Source organism: Pinus tabuliformis, chromosome 1_2 (genome assembly GCF_031772625.1).
Source record: "Pinus tabuliformis cultivar Carrire ecotype Pingquan chromosome 1_2, CPIR1, whole genome shotgun sequence".
NCBI classification, from domain to species: domain Eukaryota; kingdom Viridiplantae; phylum Streptophyta; class Pinopsida; order Pinales; family Pinaceae; genus Pinus; species Pinus tabuliformis.
The window spans coordinates 364,717,850-364,736,261 of record NC_142298.1 but is presented as its reverse complement, the minus strand read 5'-3'; the positions used below and the strand labels follow the sequence as shown (position 1 = coordinate 364,736,261).

The 18,412-nt window shown below is 37.2% G+C and overlaps 1 protein-coding gene across 1 annotated transcript in view; it reads left to right on the top strand.

Annotated features, from left to right (window-relative positions):
• The first annotated feature begins 355 nt into the window (after positions 1-355).
• LOC149205884 (PHD finger protein ALFIN-LIKE 3-like) overlaps positions 356-18,412 on the top strand; it is a 54,070-nt gene continuing 36,013 nt past the window's right edge. The window contains exons 1-3 of the mRNA XM_089395200.1: positions 356-803; positions 914-946; positions 3,307-3,535. Of these exons, the coding sequence (XP_089251326.1) occupies positions 680-803; positions 914-946; positions 3,307-3,535 (386 nt within the window). The 5' untranslated portion in view covers positions 356-679. The remainder of the gene's footprint in view (positions 804-913; positions 947-3,306; positions 3,536-18,412) is intronic.

Below are 18,412 nucleotides of genomic sequence, written 5' to 3'. Positions count from 1 at the left end.
ATAAATCCATTTATACATTCAAAAATACATATAACAATAAAATAAAAACTCACAATCTAACCAAAAAAATTATTTCAGAAATTTTAACCAAACACTCTAAAACATAAAATAATTAAAAAATACAATTTATTAAAACACATGCGAAAATTAATATACTTATGAAAAAAATGCCACAAATAATATCTAAAAAAACAAAGTTTGCCATGATTTAACTTCAAAAGACTCGGGAGCAGTTAGGAGAAAAGGCTGTACAACTCTTAATCTCTAAAATCATACAAAAATTAACTATAAATTAAAAATTGCTTCCCATGCAGAGACATAACTAATCTCCAAATTAACAAAGATTGTAATGCTGCTGATCCTTGACTTTCAAGGACATTAGAGGGCATTTCGGATAAAAAAGCCCTAAAGCCCTTGGGCAGGGACCATGGCAACTTCTATAAATGGAACAGCACTTCCTATAGATCTCAAGGCAACAGGCTGAAGGGAATACATTTGGATTTGTTTTTGGGAATTGTCCATTGCTTTTCATTCGTTCGCTCTAGCTATGTATCGTCAACCAATCTGAACAAATAGATTACAAGCCCAGGAGCCGGAGGACTCATAACCAGCTCTATTTCTTTTTCTGCATTTCACAGCCAGTGTAGGCAAATAAAATATATACAGAGACATCATATCCATGGAAGGAGGGTATATCAAATCAATGGAAGGAGGGTCGGGGCCTTACAATCCGCGCACGGTGGAAGAAGTCTTCAAGGATTTCAAGGGCCGAAGAGCCGGAATGATTAAGGCCCTCACCAATGGTATTTAAGTTTCTGGTTTTGTTTTGACCTCATTTATTCTTTTGTTCCGATTGATTTAATCACCCATGGGTATGTCAGCGGGATTGGTAATTCATTTGATTGTTGTGCAGATGTGGAAGAGTTTTACCAACAATGTGATCCGGGTGAGTGTTCGATTCCACAAACTTATCTTAAGCAGTAAAAGAAAAACGAGAAAGAAAATCTGTGTTTTATGTCACTTGCGAGTGGGCATGATTTATTTTATCTATTTTTTTAGGTTTATTGTGAATAATTTTACAGATAATGCGTGATTTTTACGTAAATTTTGTATGTAAGTTGAAAACTGTTATAAGTTTTTTTCTATGGTATGAAATTGGGTTGTGGAGTAAACGCTGGTTATTGGGAACGAAATCCTTATGGGTTGAGGTGTTACCCGTCATTTTGCTTCTGTAAGTGTTATTAATGAAACTGGTGGTCTCATAATTGGATCTGTTTGGACTTAGAAAATACAACCTGGTTATGGGCTTTCATAATTCCAAAGTGAATTTTTTTTTCCTTTACTTATACATTACATCCATTTCGTTTAATTAGGGCCTCCTCGTCCGTCCTAGTTGTGGCCTCTAGCCCCTGGATGAATAATGTAGGCAGAAATTGTGATTATCTTGGCCAAGATCGAAGTTCGTGGGTGACCTTTTACATGGTAATTCAGTAATGCTTACAGATGAGTATAAGCGAGATTACTTGGTCAACGTTGATTATTGCATTGAGAGTCGAGACTATGAGTTTTGGACTGGTTAGACTTAAATAATAGCATCAGGTTATAGGGGCAGTCAATCCTAACGATTATAGGAGACAGAGGGTTTACAAAGGATTACCACATCAAAAGCTGGCTTGGCATTGGGTTGTAAGTTCCAGGTAGGATGTGATAGCATCCTACCTTTCTGACATGCGCTTTTTATCTATGTGTTGTTTCTGACATGTGCTGGTGATTTATGTGTTGTTGCAAGCTATCTCATACAAAGGCATATTTCTATGTTGGAATTTCATTCTACATTAAAATTCTCTTTCCCCTCACTTTTTGTTTTAAAAATAAAAAAGACTGCCTTGCGCTTGTTCATATCGGTTTGATAGAATGGTTTTTTAATTCATGGATAGAAACTCTTAAGACAGTTATGTTAGTAGAATTATGGATTCAGTTCAGTCCTTAGTGGGCTAGTGGACAGTATTAAAAATCTATATTCACAAACTGATTTTCATTGAGCCATTTCGCTTGCATATTTGGGCCTTTTCTTCAAGGTGCACAATTGGGGAGCTAGGCTTTTGCCACAAGGAGAAGCTTGAGCTTACCATCTGTAGTTTGAAGAATTGACAACACAAAGGTGCTTGTTAAAAGTGTTTAAACTATTTCTCTCTTTTCATTTTGGACAAGACGCTTTCTATTATAATTCCATGGCAAGCGTGCCCTTACCAATTTGTGAATATTACAGTGTAAAATAAGCTCGCTCACAACATTTTGAAAGATCCCTTCCGCTAAAAAGTCATGGGTGGGGTTTTTTTATTCTGCCAAAGTCACCCAAGACTTGTATCTGGCCTAAATGACCTGAAAAGGGCCCCTTACATAGTGAGAGGGCACAGGATGGTTTTGTACTGGTTAAAAGTGTTTAAAGTATGAGTTCTCTCTTTTTGTTTTGTACAAGATGCTTTCTATTATAATCCATGGCAAGCATGCCCTTACCAATCTGTGAATATTACAATGTAAAGTAAGCTTGCTTAGAACACTTTCAAAAAATCCCTTCTGCTGAAAAGTTATAGGTGGGATTTTCTATTCTACCAAAGTCACCCAAGGCTTGTATCTGGCTTCAATGCCTGAAAAAGGCCCCTTACACCGGTGAGAGGACCCAGGATCGACAAAAGATACCTGGGGATCTGAGCCAAAGTCACCTCAGACTTGCATCTGGTCTCAATTGCCTGAAAAGGGCCCCTTGCGTAGGTGAGAGGGCCCCGGATGGACAAAACTTGCCTGGGGGACGTGAACCTTGGCATAGGTGAGAGGGCCCAGGATGGACAAAACATGCCTGGGGATCTGAACCTTGGTCGGGTTATAAAATAGCCTTGCTTTACCATCTAACCAAGCCGTAGCTGTCAGAGTTATCTCTTTTATTTGATTTGGAAGAGAGACAATTCAGTTGTTTATCAATAGTCATTATAGAGATCACACTGTTATTCGATATTATATAGTTCACATGGTTGATGAATGATGTAGAGTTTAATAGCAAAGCTTTCACAACACATAATTCTTCTTCTGCATCTTCATTGGTTTAGCTATATGTACAAAAACACAGTTATAGTTGCATGGTTATTTTCATTGTGCTCCTGTCGCGTTTGCAGTTATATTGAAAGGAAATAAAGTCCTAGAATACCCCTTTCATGTTCAGTAAGTTGTGTTTGTTTGTTCTAAGTTAGATCAATGTATTCCTTTTTTGTGAGTAAAATTAAGAATCAAAGAATTTGTTATGCTTTGTAGAGAAAGAGAACTTGTGTCTTTATGGGTTGCCAAATGAGTCATGGGAAGTTAATCTTCCAGCTGAAGAGGTACCACCAGAGCTTCCGGAGCCAGCTCTGGGAATTAACTTTGCGCGGGACGGAATGCAAGAAAAAGATTGGTTATCTTTGGTTGCTGTTCATAGTGATGCGTGGCTGCTGGCTGTTTCGTTCTACTTTGGTGCAAGATTTGGGTTCGACAAGAATGAAAGGTACTCATACTAAAATTTAGAAAAATGAATTACTGCATTATATGATTGGTATATGCAGAAAGAAAAAATGATCTATTGTTATAACTTAGATTTAATATGCACGCAACCTGGTTTGACGGCCAAAATGTCTGATTGACTAATTCTAAATTCTGGCTAAACAAGATTCTTGACTAGGAGTTCTTACTGATTTTGACAGGTGGGTTATCTTTTTGTAAGGATTTTAAAGACCTAAAAGCTCTACTGTTTTTAGAAGTCATTAGGTATCATTGCCCTGTCTTTGCATTATCAACCTATTACCTGATTTTGTGTTTTGTTCCTATTTATTGTTTGTAATATTCATCTATTCGCTATTTACATATAATATAAATATTTGTTTATAATGGGTGTTTGGTTTGGTGATATGCTTTAAAAGAGCTTTGATAGACTATCCCAATTTCGTTGTCAAGCAAATTGGATCATATGTTTTGTTTTTCAAAATTATGGTTGTGATTGACTGTTACATTAATTCGGTGATTAATCCTCCAACTTGAAGCCTCGGAGAGGTTTAACTTATAGCAGCAATTTTGATAATGGGGATTCCCAAGATCATCTATTGTTATTAGATCTTTATATTAGTGGTAATTTCAACCTCGACTATTTTAGGGAGGTTACCTGCTATTGGATCAGTTAGAGCATGAACGTAGTTAACATATGGCCGTAAGCCTTCAACAGTCTTGTTCATGCTTGACCTTTAATTTTGTCGAGTTCAACTGATCGATTACTATAACCCTGAATTTGGAGCATATACTTTGAACTGTAGAGGATTTAAGTTATGTCAATAGGTATAATTTGTAAGTCAGGTCTGATATTTAGGGTATCTTTTAACGTCTTGTTCATCAACATTTAAAGGATGTATTTTTGATGGCCTTACCTTGAAATGAATGGTTAAGCACTCTGGTTATATTTTTGTTTTAGTCTCATCCCTTGTAGATCATTGATGTTTACATAGTCATGATTACTTCTGAATATCATATTCTCGTTTGATGTAGAGTGTTTTGGTATTCGTGCATTTCACTCCATGATTTTTGTTCTGATTAACTAATTTGTAAAACGGGCTAGCTTTATACCTGATCAATTAAAGGAACTGGGATATTTTTACATATGACAGATATAGAATTGTGATCTAGCAGGAATGAAGATAGGAGGAAGCAAATAATCTACGGTTGTGACAAGTTTAAAACTCAAATGAGCTAGTTAAATGGATTTCTAGCAGTATTTATTGATCGTGTAGAAAATGTAATGTGTAGAGTCCACGATTGAGGTGAGTAATTGCAGGCTATTGATATTGTAGTTCCAGCTATGTGAGGGTGTCAGTCTGCACAATGAAATGTATTATACAATAGTATATGTTACTGGATTCAGTTCCCCAGGACCTTGGATCTGTCCTGATCCATACTGAATATGGATAAATCCTGGAGTCATGGAAATGGGATGGATCCCTACATGATCTCTACTAATTGGCATAATCGGCAAAAGCATGTACATGCTTTGATACAAAAGTTGGCGAGTTGCCATCATCAACCTCCACCAGCAAAGTCAAAATCTGGGGTTGGCTTAGTTTGTTTGTTTGTGGGTATAATGCTTGTTTAATCTCTACTAATTGGCATAATCGGCAAAAGCATGTACATGCTTTGATACAAAAGTTGGTGAGTTGCCATCGTCAACCTCCACCAGCAAAGTCAAAATCTGGGGTTGGCTTAAGCTCTTGGTCATAGCCATAGAAACATAAAAGATAGGGCCTATGCCCATTGCAGATAACTACTCTACGACCCAACCAGCTGCAGGATTCAGTCGATGGTTGTCTGGGGCCTTGCACCCCCCAGTTGCCGCAGGATCAGCATCAATAAGAACCATGGGGCTTTATACATCAGTCGGTGATTAATTTATTTATTCATATATTTGAAAATATGATGCATCCATATTAATATTAATATCTGTATCCTAGTAGCTTAGACGAGCATCATTTGAAGTTGTCCACTGTATCATAGTAACTTAGACGAGAATCATTTGAAGTTGTCTAAGTTTTCTACTCTATCAGGAATTGTAAATTCTACTTAAATAGGCTTTACTTAGGCTGTAGATTCAATGCTGTTCCAACATTAAACATGGAGTGATAAACATGGATCAGTGTAATTTAATAAGCATTGCGATTAATCGTAAAACTTTATGAGGTGATATGGAATGTAGGAATTGCAATTGGGGTCAATATTTAGCAACAAGATGTCAGAAGCGTAAACCAGAATTACAATTAGTGATTAGGATATATGAAAGTCAGGACGAGGAGTTTGGGAGCACAAGTCTTGTAAAAGAGCAAATTTAATTGTAGTAAGTTTTAACACCATTAACTGGAACACGGTTTCCCATACCTAGCTTGAACAGCCTTTACAAATTCTGGCAGTTATGATAAGTTGAAATAAAACCAAGAGCAAGAGGAATATTCGGGAAGAGGAATGCAGTTAAAAGGTCAAAGCTCTCATAAGAGAAATCAAAATGGCAATAAAAAAACTCCTAAACGACATGGTGGATGGGAGAATGTAATGTTCCTTCTAATTATTGAACTAAAATTTCCCAGAAATTAATTGCAAATTACATCATAATTTGCTTGCCAAGAAATAAACGAAAATGTAATTCAAAACTACAAAATTGCAGATAATAATTAATGCAAAAAACTCCATTTTTTATTAGATATTTCCGGGAGGAGATTACATCAAAAACTTGGAAGATACATTATATCTCTTTTTAATATTATTCATTTCATTTCTTTTGATGTTTCTTTTCTCTCCAAGTGAAAACGAACAATTAAATTGATTTTCTTGAAAAAAAGTCTGTAATTACAGAGAAGTCTAATCTCCCAATCCTAATGAAATCAAATGGTCAAAGCTCCCATAAAAGAAATCAAAATGGCAATAGAAAATCTCCTAAATGACACGGTGGATGGGAAAACTCTAATCTGCAAGGCCTTTTGACGTGACCTTTGGGGATTAGCGCTAAAATCCTAACAGCATTTCTCGGAGGAACTGATTAGAATAGAAGGATGTAACCTTTTGTTTATACTCGAGTTATATTCTATGATATGTGGTTGGACAGGCCTAATGGTTGAGTGATATTTCCATGTGAAGTGAGGGATACTGCACCTTGATTATTTCATCTCTGTTGATCATTATTATTGTGTTCTTGATGATCATTTTGATGCTGGTTATCTCATCAACCATTTATTCTTTGCAGTATTATTAGTCCCTTCATAGCAGAAAATATAGCTTTCGTTTTTACGATCAAATAAAATTGTTTTGGTTTAATTATTATTATTATTTTTAATGGTATCTAGAGGAATTAGCAATTAGGCTGGTTTCGTACATTTCATTTGCATGGTCATTACCAATTAAGCTACCTAAGCTACCTGGTCATTACCAATTAAGCTGCTGGGGCTTTTAATTTTTCCTTTTAATTTAATTTTTTTTGTCCATTTTAAAAAAAATTGGCAAATCATTTTCCAAGTGGTTACAGGGTTTGGTTTGATTTGATGAAATAACTGTTTGGAATGTAATATTTATTTTAAAAATTATAATAAAAATTAGAAAAATTGAACATTTCAAATCACAATTTGCATTAAATAGTTTTTATGATTTCGATGATTTTGCTGGTTTTGTTTTTAATAAATCATTTAGGCAAAATTGAATATATATATATATATATATATAACCGCTTTTTTAAGTGGTTGAAAGGTTGTTTTAATTAAATAACCTTGTTTGGATGTCACATTTATTGTAAAAAATTAATAAGAAAATCAAATAAAAGTTAAAAATTTTAAATTACATCAGTATAAAAAATTATTAATAAAATAAAATAAAATAAAATAAAAATATATATATTTTTAATTTTTTTATTTTACATTTATCGTAAAAAGTTAATAATAATATCAAATAAAATTCTTTTAAGTTACAAAGTAATCGCCCTTTGCGTTAAACATTTATCTATGATTTTTGCTGACTCTGTTTTTGCTTCAATTTAATGAGAAACGTACTCAACGTACATCAGGTCTCGGAATTGGTCCTTCGCATACCTCGCTATGGTGTATCTGACTCTTTCGATTTCAATGGTACTCACCGGGTATTTCCGTGACATAAGATCGTTTTGGTTTACGAAGCAATATGATTGCAATGATTTTATTTATTGTAAACTTCGAATCTTTACCTTATAATTACTATATTATTATTTTTTACATTTTGTCAAACTTGCGAGGTTCTGTGACTGTACACATATGAATTTTGAACTTAGGTATTAGAGTCCCTTACTGATCAGTAATAAATCAAAATTCAAAATTATTGATTTTTATCATAGTTAATCTTAAAACTCTATCTTCAGTCCTAAGGAGAGCCCTAATCACATAATCCATACATATTTTTATTTTTATTTTTTATTATTAGATATATTTTTCATGTTATTGCTCGTCTAATTAGTCAACTCGTTGAATCTTCCCCTTTTATAGTTTGGCTTTATAAAATCGAAAAATCCCCCGAATTTATCTTATATAAAAGCATTGAGATATTAAAAGATCTTTATTTTTAATTATTGATATAAAATTTTACTTTAAATTCTGTATGGTAAGAGATTTGATATTGTTTTGCTAATAAACTTATCATATGGTGAAGTTTTAGTTTTTTTGTTGGTTTAATAACTTTCAGAGCATCGAATTCATTATTTCTTTGTTCAAAGAAAAAGGAAGTCTCACATTTAATCTATAATTGCTTAAAGTAGTTATTGAAATTAAGTTTATTATTATTATTATTAATTTTTCTTCTATGTGGTTCATTGTCTTTGAAGATTATTGAAGATAAGGGTACTAAGGAGGTGTTTCTTAGTGCATATATCCTTTTGGTCTAGGAAGACACATAATGTTCTTTTTGTCATGTGACATTATAAGTTATAGTAATGTCATGGAGGAAAGTTACTTCTTATGGGTTATGTACTATGTACTTCAATATATTAAAGTCACTTAGTTTATAAAGTGACTTTAAGAGAAAAGTACAAGGTACACTTTATTATTAAAGTGACTTTAAGAGAAAAGTACAAGGTACACTTTATTATGAAAGTGACTTATATGTTTTAAAAATGACTTCATGAGAGAAAAGTGCATATGGTACAAAAACATTAAAAAGTGACTAAGCATCTCATTAATTGAAGGGGACAGGTCAAGAGAGAAAATGATTTCCAACTTTGATCTAATGACCTGAGATTTAATCTCATCCATCAGATTTCAAGGGTTAGGGTTCTCTTCATTTGAGAAGGAAAAAAGGGAAAAATGAAGTTTCTTTCATTCATTCTTCACATGAGAGTTTTGGAGAAGAGAGGGAACAAAGAGAAGAGGAGGAGAAGGTTTTACAACTGAGAATTCATGCTACAGCAGGCCCAGGTTTATAGGATCAGGCCAGATTTTCTAGGAGGCAGAGTATAAGCTCAAGAAAATCAAGGAGGCAGCCAGAGAATACCTGCACTCAATTCGAGGTATAATTAGAGTCTGGTTGAGAGATTTCCGTGGAAGGTAAATGCTCCAAGCAACTCATATTTTATGCACTAGTCTATACTCTTTTTAAGGGATACCTGTAGCTGATCAACGAGAAATTCGGAGCAACATTCAAGAGTCAGGCAACTCGAAACTCAAGGATCAGGTTGCTATCTTATCATAGCAGAGATCAAGCATATCTATGCATTGATAAAAGGTTGACTAGCTCACATTTCTGGGCAGTCAAGGTCTGGACAAAAGCCCGAATTTCTAGGAAGAGTACAACTGCCAAAAGTTCAAGTTTTCAGTCTCTAAAGGCTGAACAGGAGTCAGAGAAAAAAACTAAGACTATGGTTCAGAGATCAGAGAGAAAGTGGACTGCCAAAGGCATTTTAAGGGAGAGATAAGTATACTTGTTAATTATCTCTGTAAATAATTTCCTGAGAAGCTAATATTAAATCCTCTTTGTAGACTAGTTTTCCCCTTGTGGGTTTTTCCAAGGTCATTGGACCAAAAATAAATGTCACGTGTGATGAGTTCTTGCATTTATTTCTTGTATCAGTGGAAAATTGTCAAAAGAGTAGTTGAATGAAAGTTTAATATTTATATAAGCTACGAGTTATGTTGGGTTTGGGCATGAAACCGCGTGCAAAAACTTAAAACTGGGTTGGGGCTACAACAGTGAAAATTTTTACATGGTATCAGAGCTTATGAACCTATAGTGAATTTTTCCATCAGCTGATAGAAGAGACAAACAAGCACCTTTTGCTATTACAGTGATTAGTCAGCCTAAAACCTCTGTAGAAACCCAAAGCACTATTGGTTGAGAGGGAGGAATGCTGCCTAGTGACAGATCTGTGATTTATCTGTTTTTTGGTGTTGGTAGTGTGAGTCATGGTGACTGGTTTAAGGCTGGAAGATAGGCTGAGCGAAGCATAAAACTTTAGCCCCTGGAAGGAAAGGATGATGTTGTTGCTTGAGGAGTTGGAGGTATGGGACATTGTAGAGAATGTCATGCAACCTCCTACATATTCCGCTCAGTTGGTTGACTTCAACAAGTGGATTGTAGAAGCAAAGAGAATCATTCTTGATGCCATCAAAGACCACCTATTCCCTCATGTGACAGAGAAGAATTTTGCCTACAAGATGTGGGAGTCCCTTGTCACACTACACTAGAGTTCCAATGAGAATAGGAAGATGGTGTCGAGGTAGAAGCTAAAAAACACCAAGATGACCAAGACCGACATGGTGACCTCATACCTCACCAAGATCACTTAGGTGAGAGATGAGTTGGCTGCGGTGGGAGAGACTATCCTTGAGGATCCATTGGTCAAGATGACACTAGATGGTTTTCCCAAATAGTGGGATGGATTCATGGATGACATTGTGGCCAAAGTGCATTTTCCACATTGGAGGAGGATGTGGAATGACTTCATTCAGGAGGAGTGCCAAGAGCGGCAGCGAGCGTGGGGGGGGAGGTGAGGAGGAGAATGTTGCCCTCATAGCTAAGGAAAAGAAGAAGGCCAAGCAGGGAAAGCAGAAGGCGAAGGAGGACATAAGCAAAGCGAAATGCTTTGCTTGTGGGAAGTTAGGTCACTGTGTTGTTTAGTGTCCCAACAAGAAGAACAAGAAGAAGGGCATAGTAGCTTCAACAGAGGTGGATGAGTTCACCTCCATATTTGACATAGAGTTTGCCTTAGTGGTTAGTGTAGCCATTCATGTCACATCTTCTCGTGCGTGGTTTGTAGACAATGGAGCATCTTGCCATATGATTGGAGTGAGAGAGCACTTCACGAGTCTCATAGAGGATTATATTGATTTGGAGGTTGTGGTTGGAGATAACTCCAAGGTCATAGTGGCAGGAGTGGGGACAATATCCTTTCAGAGGCAGTCTTCATCTCCTCTGAAAGTGACAAATGTTCTTTATGTTCCTAGGCTGAAGAACTTGATTTCAGTCTCCAGTATTGAGAACATGGGTATGTAGTGGTGTTTCGAGGAGGACATGTGCGCATATATCCCAGAGGATCTAGTATCAAGTCTGCTAGAGTAATTGGAGTCTACAGTTGGAGACTCTACAGGTTTATATTTTAGCCTACTAGAGCCTTAGTGGCACAAACTTGTAGTAGTGATTTGTGTGAGATTTGGCACAGGGGGATGGCCCACTTGCACCTTGGAGCATTTAGGATGTTGAGGGAGATGGTTACAGGATTACCTTAGTTCAACACTAAGCATCATGATGTGTGTAGGGGGTGTGCTTTGGGAAAGTACACCAAGACACCTTTCTCGAGCAGTGACAACAGAGCAATAGGTATCCTAGTCTTGGTACACTCTGATGTTTGTGGTCCTATTTCTCGTGTATCATTGAGCAGATGCGAGTACTATGTGACCTTCATTGATGACTACTTTAGGAAGACTTGGATTTTTTTGCTAAAGCCAAGGATGAGGTTTTCAATAGGTTCCAAGAGTTTAACGATCTTGTGGAGAACCAGGTGGGGAAGAAGATCAAGGTTTTGAGATCAGACAATGGGGATGAGTATACCTCTAAGGAGATGGAGTTCGGTAGTAGTGCGTGCAACAGGAGGGAGTACATGGTGCTTTATAACCCCCAATAGAATGGGGTGGTAGAGAGAAGAACAAGGCCATAGTGGGTGTCGCTAGAGCTATGTTGCATGATCAAAGGCTACTTTTTTTTTTGTGGGCTAAGGTGTGTAACATTGCAGTGTATCTACAGAATAGGAGCCTGCATAGAGTCTTGGGTACTAAGACTCCTAAGGAGGATTTTTTTGGGAAGAAGCCTGAGATTGGGCACATCAGGATCTTTGGGTGACTTACATATTTACACGTCCTTGAGGAGAAGAGGATGAAGCTAGAACCCATTGCAGAGAAGGGTATCTTTGTGGGTTGTAGTGAGACCAATAGGGCCTACTGTATATACATTCTTACACTGAGGAAAGTTATCCTAAGGCAAGATGTGAGATTTGAGGAGGAGAGGGCCTTGAGGAGGTCTCGGGAGGTTGATCGAGTAGATCAGCATGCTCTTCAGCAGGGGGCCACACCATAGGTATTAGGATCTTTAGGTGGTACATGAGAGTCAAGAGGATCACCTACTTCAGGGGTGACAGGTTCACAAAGTTAAGTATCATTGGGCGGAAGATCTCAGAGTATAGGTTTACCACAGACCATAGGAGGGTCTTCCTCGTCAAGAGGAAAGGCTCTAGTTGAGGATTTTCCCATATCAGTTAAGGAGGCTATTATAGGGAAGAGGAAGCCAAAATGGCTTCATGAGACCTTAAAGGAAGCCCGAGAGACAATGGGGAGACCCAAGTGGTTATTTAGGGAGAACAGACCACCAGAGAGGTTGGGTAGCTATGTGGCAGCTATTGTGGAGACTAAGCCAGGTAGCTACGAGGAGACTTCTAGTCAGTAGATCTGGAGGGATGCCATGGTGGAGTATGCCTCCACCATGAAGAATGATGTGTGGGAGATAGTGCCGAGACCTAAGGGGAAGTCGGTGGTGACTTCTAGGTGGCTCTACAAGATTAAACATGCTGCGGATGGCAGCGTGGAGAATTTCAAAGCTCGTTTTGTGGTGCGGGGGTTCTCACACGTAGAGGGAGTTGACTATGAGGAGACCTTCGCACGAGTTGCTCGTTATACCTCTGTTAGAACAATGACCTCTATAACAACTGAGATAGGTTGGAGGATTCACTAGATCGATGTGATGACCGCCTTTCTCAATGGGGTTATACAGGAGGTGTACATTGAGCAATCACGGGGCTTTGAGGTGCATGGGAGGGATTCTCATGTGTGTAGGCCTAAGAAAGCCTTATATGGAATGAAGTAGGCATCGAGAGCATGGTACAAGAGGATAGATGCCTACTTGCAACAAATGAGTTTCCAGAAGAGTGATGTAAATACGAACCTACACGTTATCATGGTTGGTGACGATCCAGTCATTCTAGTTTTGTATGTGGGTGGCTTGTGTATTACAGGAGAGTAGATTCATCCAACACTTCAAGAGAGACCTTTTCAAAGTTTGATATGACTGATCTGGGATTGATGTATTCCTTTTTGTGGTTGGAGGTTTGGTAGTAGCATGGGCATATCATCGTGGGCTAGGGCAGGTATGTAAGGGACATATTGAGGAGATTTTGTATGGAGGGTTGTAGGCCTATGGCTACTCCTATGATCACCAACTGGAAGAAGTTGCATGCTTCAGATTTCAAGTTGGTGAACCCCATTTTGTATCGTTAGTGGATTGGTACTTTGATATATTTAATCAACACTAGACTGAATATCTGTATAACAGTCAACACATTGAGTCAGTTTATGATGGAGCCTAGGAGAGTGCATTGCATGGCTGCGAAACATGTGTTGAGGTACCTATAGGGCACAATGGACTATGGTTTGGAATATATTCGAGGAGATGGAGTTAGGTTGACAATTTGTACAAATTCAAACTGGGAAGGCAGTGCTAGTGCCTGGAAGAGTACTTCCGGATGTTGTTTCATGTTGGGTTCGACAATTGTGTCTTGTTTCAGCAGGAAGCAGAGATCAATGGAACTAAGCTCAACAAAAGTTGAGTATATTGCAGCTAGTCATGCCAACTGTGAGGCTATTTGGCTTCGCAAGATGATATGTGGCTTATTTGGTCAAAGGCTGAGACCAACTACGATATACTGTGATAATCAGAGTTGTATTAAACTCATGGAGAATCTAGTATTTCATGACTGGTCAAAGCACATAGAGATCAAGTACCACTTGATCAGGGTTGGGTTCAGAGAGGAGTTGTGAGGCTTCAGTAGATATCCATTGATGAACAGGTAGCACATATTCTCACAAAGTCATGGCCATGTGGCAAGCATGTATATTTCAGAGACATGGTGGGAGTGGTGAGAAACACCTTTTTCAGTAAGAGGGAGTGTTGAAGATAAGTGTATCAAGGAGGTGTTTCCTAGTGCATTTATCCTTTTGGCCTAGGAAGACACATTAATGTCCTTTTTGTCATGTGACATTATGAGTTATATTAATGTTATGGAGGAAAGTTACTTTTTATGGATTATCTACTATGTACTTTATTATATCAATGTCACTAGTGTTATAAAGTGACTTTATAACAAAAATACAAGCTACACTTTATTATTAAAATGACTTTATGTTTTAAAAGTGACTTTATGAGAGAAAAAATGCACATGGTAAAAAAACATTAAAAAAATGACTGGGAGTTTCATTGATTGAATAGGGGACATGTAAGAAGGGGTCAAGAGAAAATGATCTCCACCCTTGATCTAATGAGCTGATATTTAACCTCAACCATTAGATCTCAAGGGTTAGGGTTTTCTTCATTTGAGAAGACAAAAAGGGAAAAATAAAGTCTCTCATTCATTCTTCACATGAGAGTTTTGGAGAAGAGAGGGAGAAAGGAGAAGAGGAGGAGAAGGTCGAGGGAGAAAGTTTTATAGCTGAGAATTCATGCCACAACAAGCCTGAGTTTCTAGGAGTAAGCTTGAGTTTCTAGGAGGTAGAGTATAAACTCAAGAAAGGGGCTTGAAAATCAAGGAGGCAGCCAGAGAATACCTGCACTCTGCTCGTGGTATAATCAAAGTCTTGTTGAGAGATTTTCATGGAAGGTAAATGCTCCAAGAAACTCACATTTTATGCACTAGTTTGCACTCTTTTCAAGGGATACCTATAGCTGATTAGCGAGAAATTTGGAGCAACATTCAAGAGTCAGGCAACTCAAAGCTCAAGGATCAAATTGTTGTCTTATTAGAGTAGAGGTCAAGCAAATCTGTGCACTGAAAAGAAGGTTGACTAGATCGCTTTTTTGGGTAGTTAAGGTTTGGACAAAAGCTTGAATTTATAGGAAGAATATAGCTGCCAGAAGTCCTAGTTTTCAGTCTCTGAAGGTTGAATGGAAGTCGGAGAAAGAAACTAAGATTGTGGTTCAAAAATCAGAGAGAAAGTGGTCTATCAAAGGCACTCTTCCCAAGGGAGAGATAAGTATACTTGTTAATTGTCTTTGTAAATAATTTCTTGAGAAGTTAATATCAAATCCTCTTGGAAGATTGGTTTTCCCCTTGTGGGTTTTTTCAGGGTCATTGGACCAAAAGTAAATGTGTCATGTGTGATGAATGCTTGCATTTATTTCTTGTATAAGCTAAAAATGTCAAACGAGTACAATAGTCTTTCATGTTTTGAGTTGCATGTAAGTTTAATATTTATATAAGTTACATGTTATGTTGGATTTGAGCATTAAACCACTTGCAAAAACTTAAAATTGGGTTGGGGCTACAACAGTTAAATACGTCCACGAAATGTTTGTATCAAGCAGAACTACTCGAAAGGATCACTTCTTGTCGGCTCAACCACAGAGGCTGACCCCAAGAGTGTCGAGAGAATTGAACCTGTGACCTCTCAATAGTAGAGGTGCTTTAATGACAGGGACTCAACCGATTGCGCTAACCCTCAGGGGTTAAGTTTATTATTATTTTATTGTGATTAAGATTAAAATAATATTATTCCTCGATGGGGGTGATAATCAAGGTGAATGGTGGATTTGGGGGTCGTGGTTTCCACCCCGCGGAGAGGAACACATTAAATGATGGGGGTGGCATGGCCACCCCCATGCATGCTTTAGCAAGCGAGCAATAGATGCCTCACCACCCATGGCATATAGAAGCCTAAGAAGGAAAGGAGGGAGGCGAGAACTGTGGAATTGGAGCTCTATAAGGAAAAAGCTTGGGGTTTTGAGGAAGGGGGCCTGACTTGTTGCATGTAAGAACTTGGGGGTGGCTGCAAGCGACTGACCTCAACCAAGCCGAGGGCATAATTGGTTGCCATTCCTGGGAGTACTTGTGGAGAAACCTGTAAACAGAGTGACAATGAGTGTGGGTTGTGCGAAAAAGATTTGGATGTTGTTATTGCGGGTATGGGGAAAAGAAAGTCTACTAGGAGAACTAGAAACTTTTTGGTAGAGGACCACAACAACTCAGGTGCTATCAATGTAGTTGCCACGTAGCTATCCTCTTCGGTTGGTCATCCTCGATGCGATGAATTCACTACATTCTGAGTAACTCTGAATCCCTCTCGTAATTATCATCTTGTTGTTGGTATTCTGCTTGGTTTTAGGTATTGGCTTATGGGCTTGGTTTTTGGTGTTGACTTCTGGAGTTGGATTCTAGTGTTGGCATTGAAATTGTATCTTCATGGCATTCATAATAGTGGGGTTCAATCTTAGTGTTGGGGTGGTATTTCTTTTCCAATCCATTGTCTTTGGATTTACCAATCTCCCCTTATTTCTTGTTGTTGGTTATTCCTATTTTGGAGTCAGGTCCTGTCCCTTGAGGGCTACACCATCCTAATTTTGTTGAAGGTATTGTCTGTGTTTTATCTTGTTGTCCATTCCTTGCTACTATCCAATTTTGTGTTGTAAGTAGTAGGATAAACCTATTTGACACCATGTTGCATCAATGGATGAGAAGTCGACATGGGGGGAGGAAAAGGCCCCCAAGGCCGAAACCGATCCCAATAGCAAGCCTATGAGGCTGCTACTACTTTTCATTCGGTTGTCCCTTCAAATACCCATGATGAAATTTGTCAATTGGAAACCCTGACAACTAGAGAAAGATAGGCCTTCTCAGACTCAAATATCATGGATGAAGTTGGACAATGGGTTCCTGACCTTGGTCATACCAGGGGAAGGAAAAAACAATATTTTAATGCCATTTCTCTATATTGACAAATGAAAACTTTGCTGGGTAAGGTTTTAACTGAAAAACAGGTAGAAAGATACAATATCTTTCCAGCCTTGAAGATGTTAAACAGGTTCAGCAAAACCAACGGGTGTGTCTTGAACGAATGGATGCTTAGTATTTTTGCTACCTTTGCTCCACTAGGATCTAGTGCCAAAGATCCAACACCAGTCACCTCATCAGACTCTTAACTTTTGACATGCTTGCTTGTAGCCCTTTGTTTTGTAATTTGGCAGTAGATACTCTTATTATGCTAAAGTTGTTAATGCTGTTAGAATTAGGTAGGTGTAAAAAATAACTGGCTTCCCGTTGGGTAGTTCGAGACCACCTATTGGAAAACATGCTAACGATGGCTAGAAGACTAATGGCTAGAAAACTAATGTATCTTACTTGAAATTGTATTGCACAATTCCAACCAAAAAACCATTTCATCACTCAGTTAAACTCATCCCTTGACTAAGAATGTTTTCAATCAATAACATGTATATGCCCATATTTTCTTTATTTACTTCTTAACATACCCTTTCGATTTCACATGTCTATTACAAATTTAATTAATAGGTTTTAAAAGCTTTTAAAGTGCTGCATGAGATATTATTTGGAAACTTCATGAAACTTTTAAGCTCTTTTTTTAGTTAATGTATTAAAATTGAGATTTATTTCTCATTGTAAAAATTTACTAAATAAATTTTCACTATATCGTCAATAACATCAATACATCTTATTATTTTTTATTTATAAAATAATAAAATAAATTTAAAATTATAAAATGCAAAAAAAATTATGACTCTGTGAACTAAAGTCATTGTTTTTTTTACTTTTTTCATAAATTATGTTCACTAAAGTCATTGTATTTTGTACCTTTTGATAAATTGTGTTCTTCTACGTTGAGCTAAGTTCAAATTATATTTATGACAAAAGGACGATTTGTAATTATTACCACCAAATACGGTGGGCTAGACTGTGTGATCCAATTTTAAAATTGTTTTTATTATTGTAAGAATTTTGGATATATTTACTTGCCCAAAGGATTTGATGGGCACTCTTGCTTTTCAAGTAATTTTTTTTATGATGGGTTCTTTTTAAAATTACCCTTTGTGCGACTTTAATATTTAGTTTTTCCATTATTTCGTATATAATACTTATGAACAAATTGTTTTTTAATAAATTCTTCATTTTAGATATTCTAGGGAAGAAGAACCTTGGTAAATTTAAGGAGGTGAAGAATGCAAAGGGGAACATAGTGGGTAAAGCTTGGATTACTATAATTTCTAGTTTGTGAATAAGGCCCCTTCCTGACCTAACCAGATCGATTACTCTTCTCTTCCTCTTGATGAAGGTTAAAATGAAGTAATTGAGGTGATCCTAGTCAGTTTGGTGACTTCGATGGGGACAGTTGAAAAATGTGTAACTAGGTTCGGTCTTCATTAGTATGAAATGTATTCTTGTATATATAAAAATGAAAAAGAAATTATTATTATTATTGGAGCATGGGTTTCATGCTCAAGTTCTTTTATTTTATAGGTCAAGTGCCCATTGAGTGCTTCTAAGGTTTGTCCTAGGTATAAGAGTTATTGTCATATA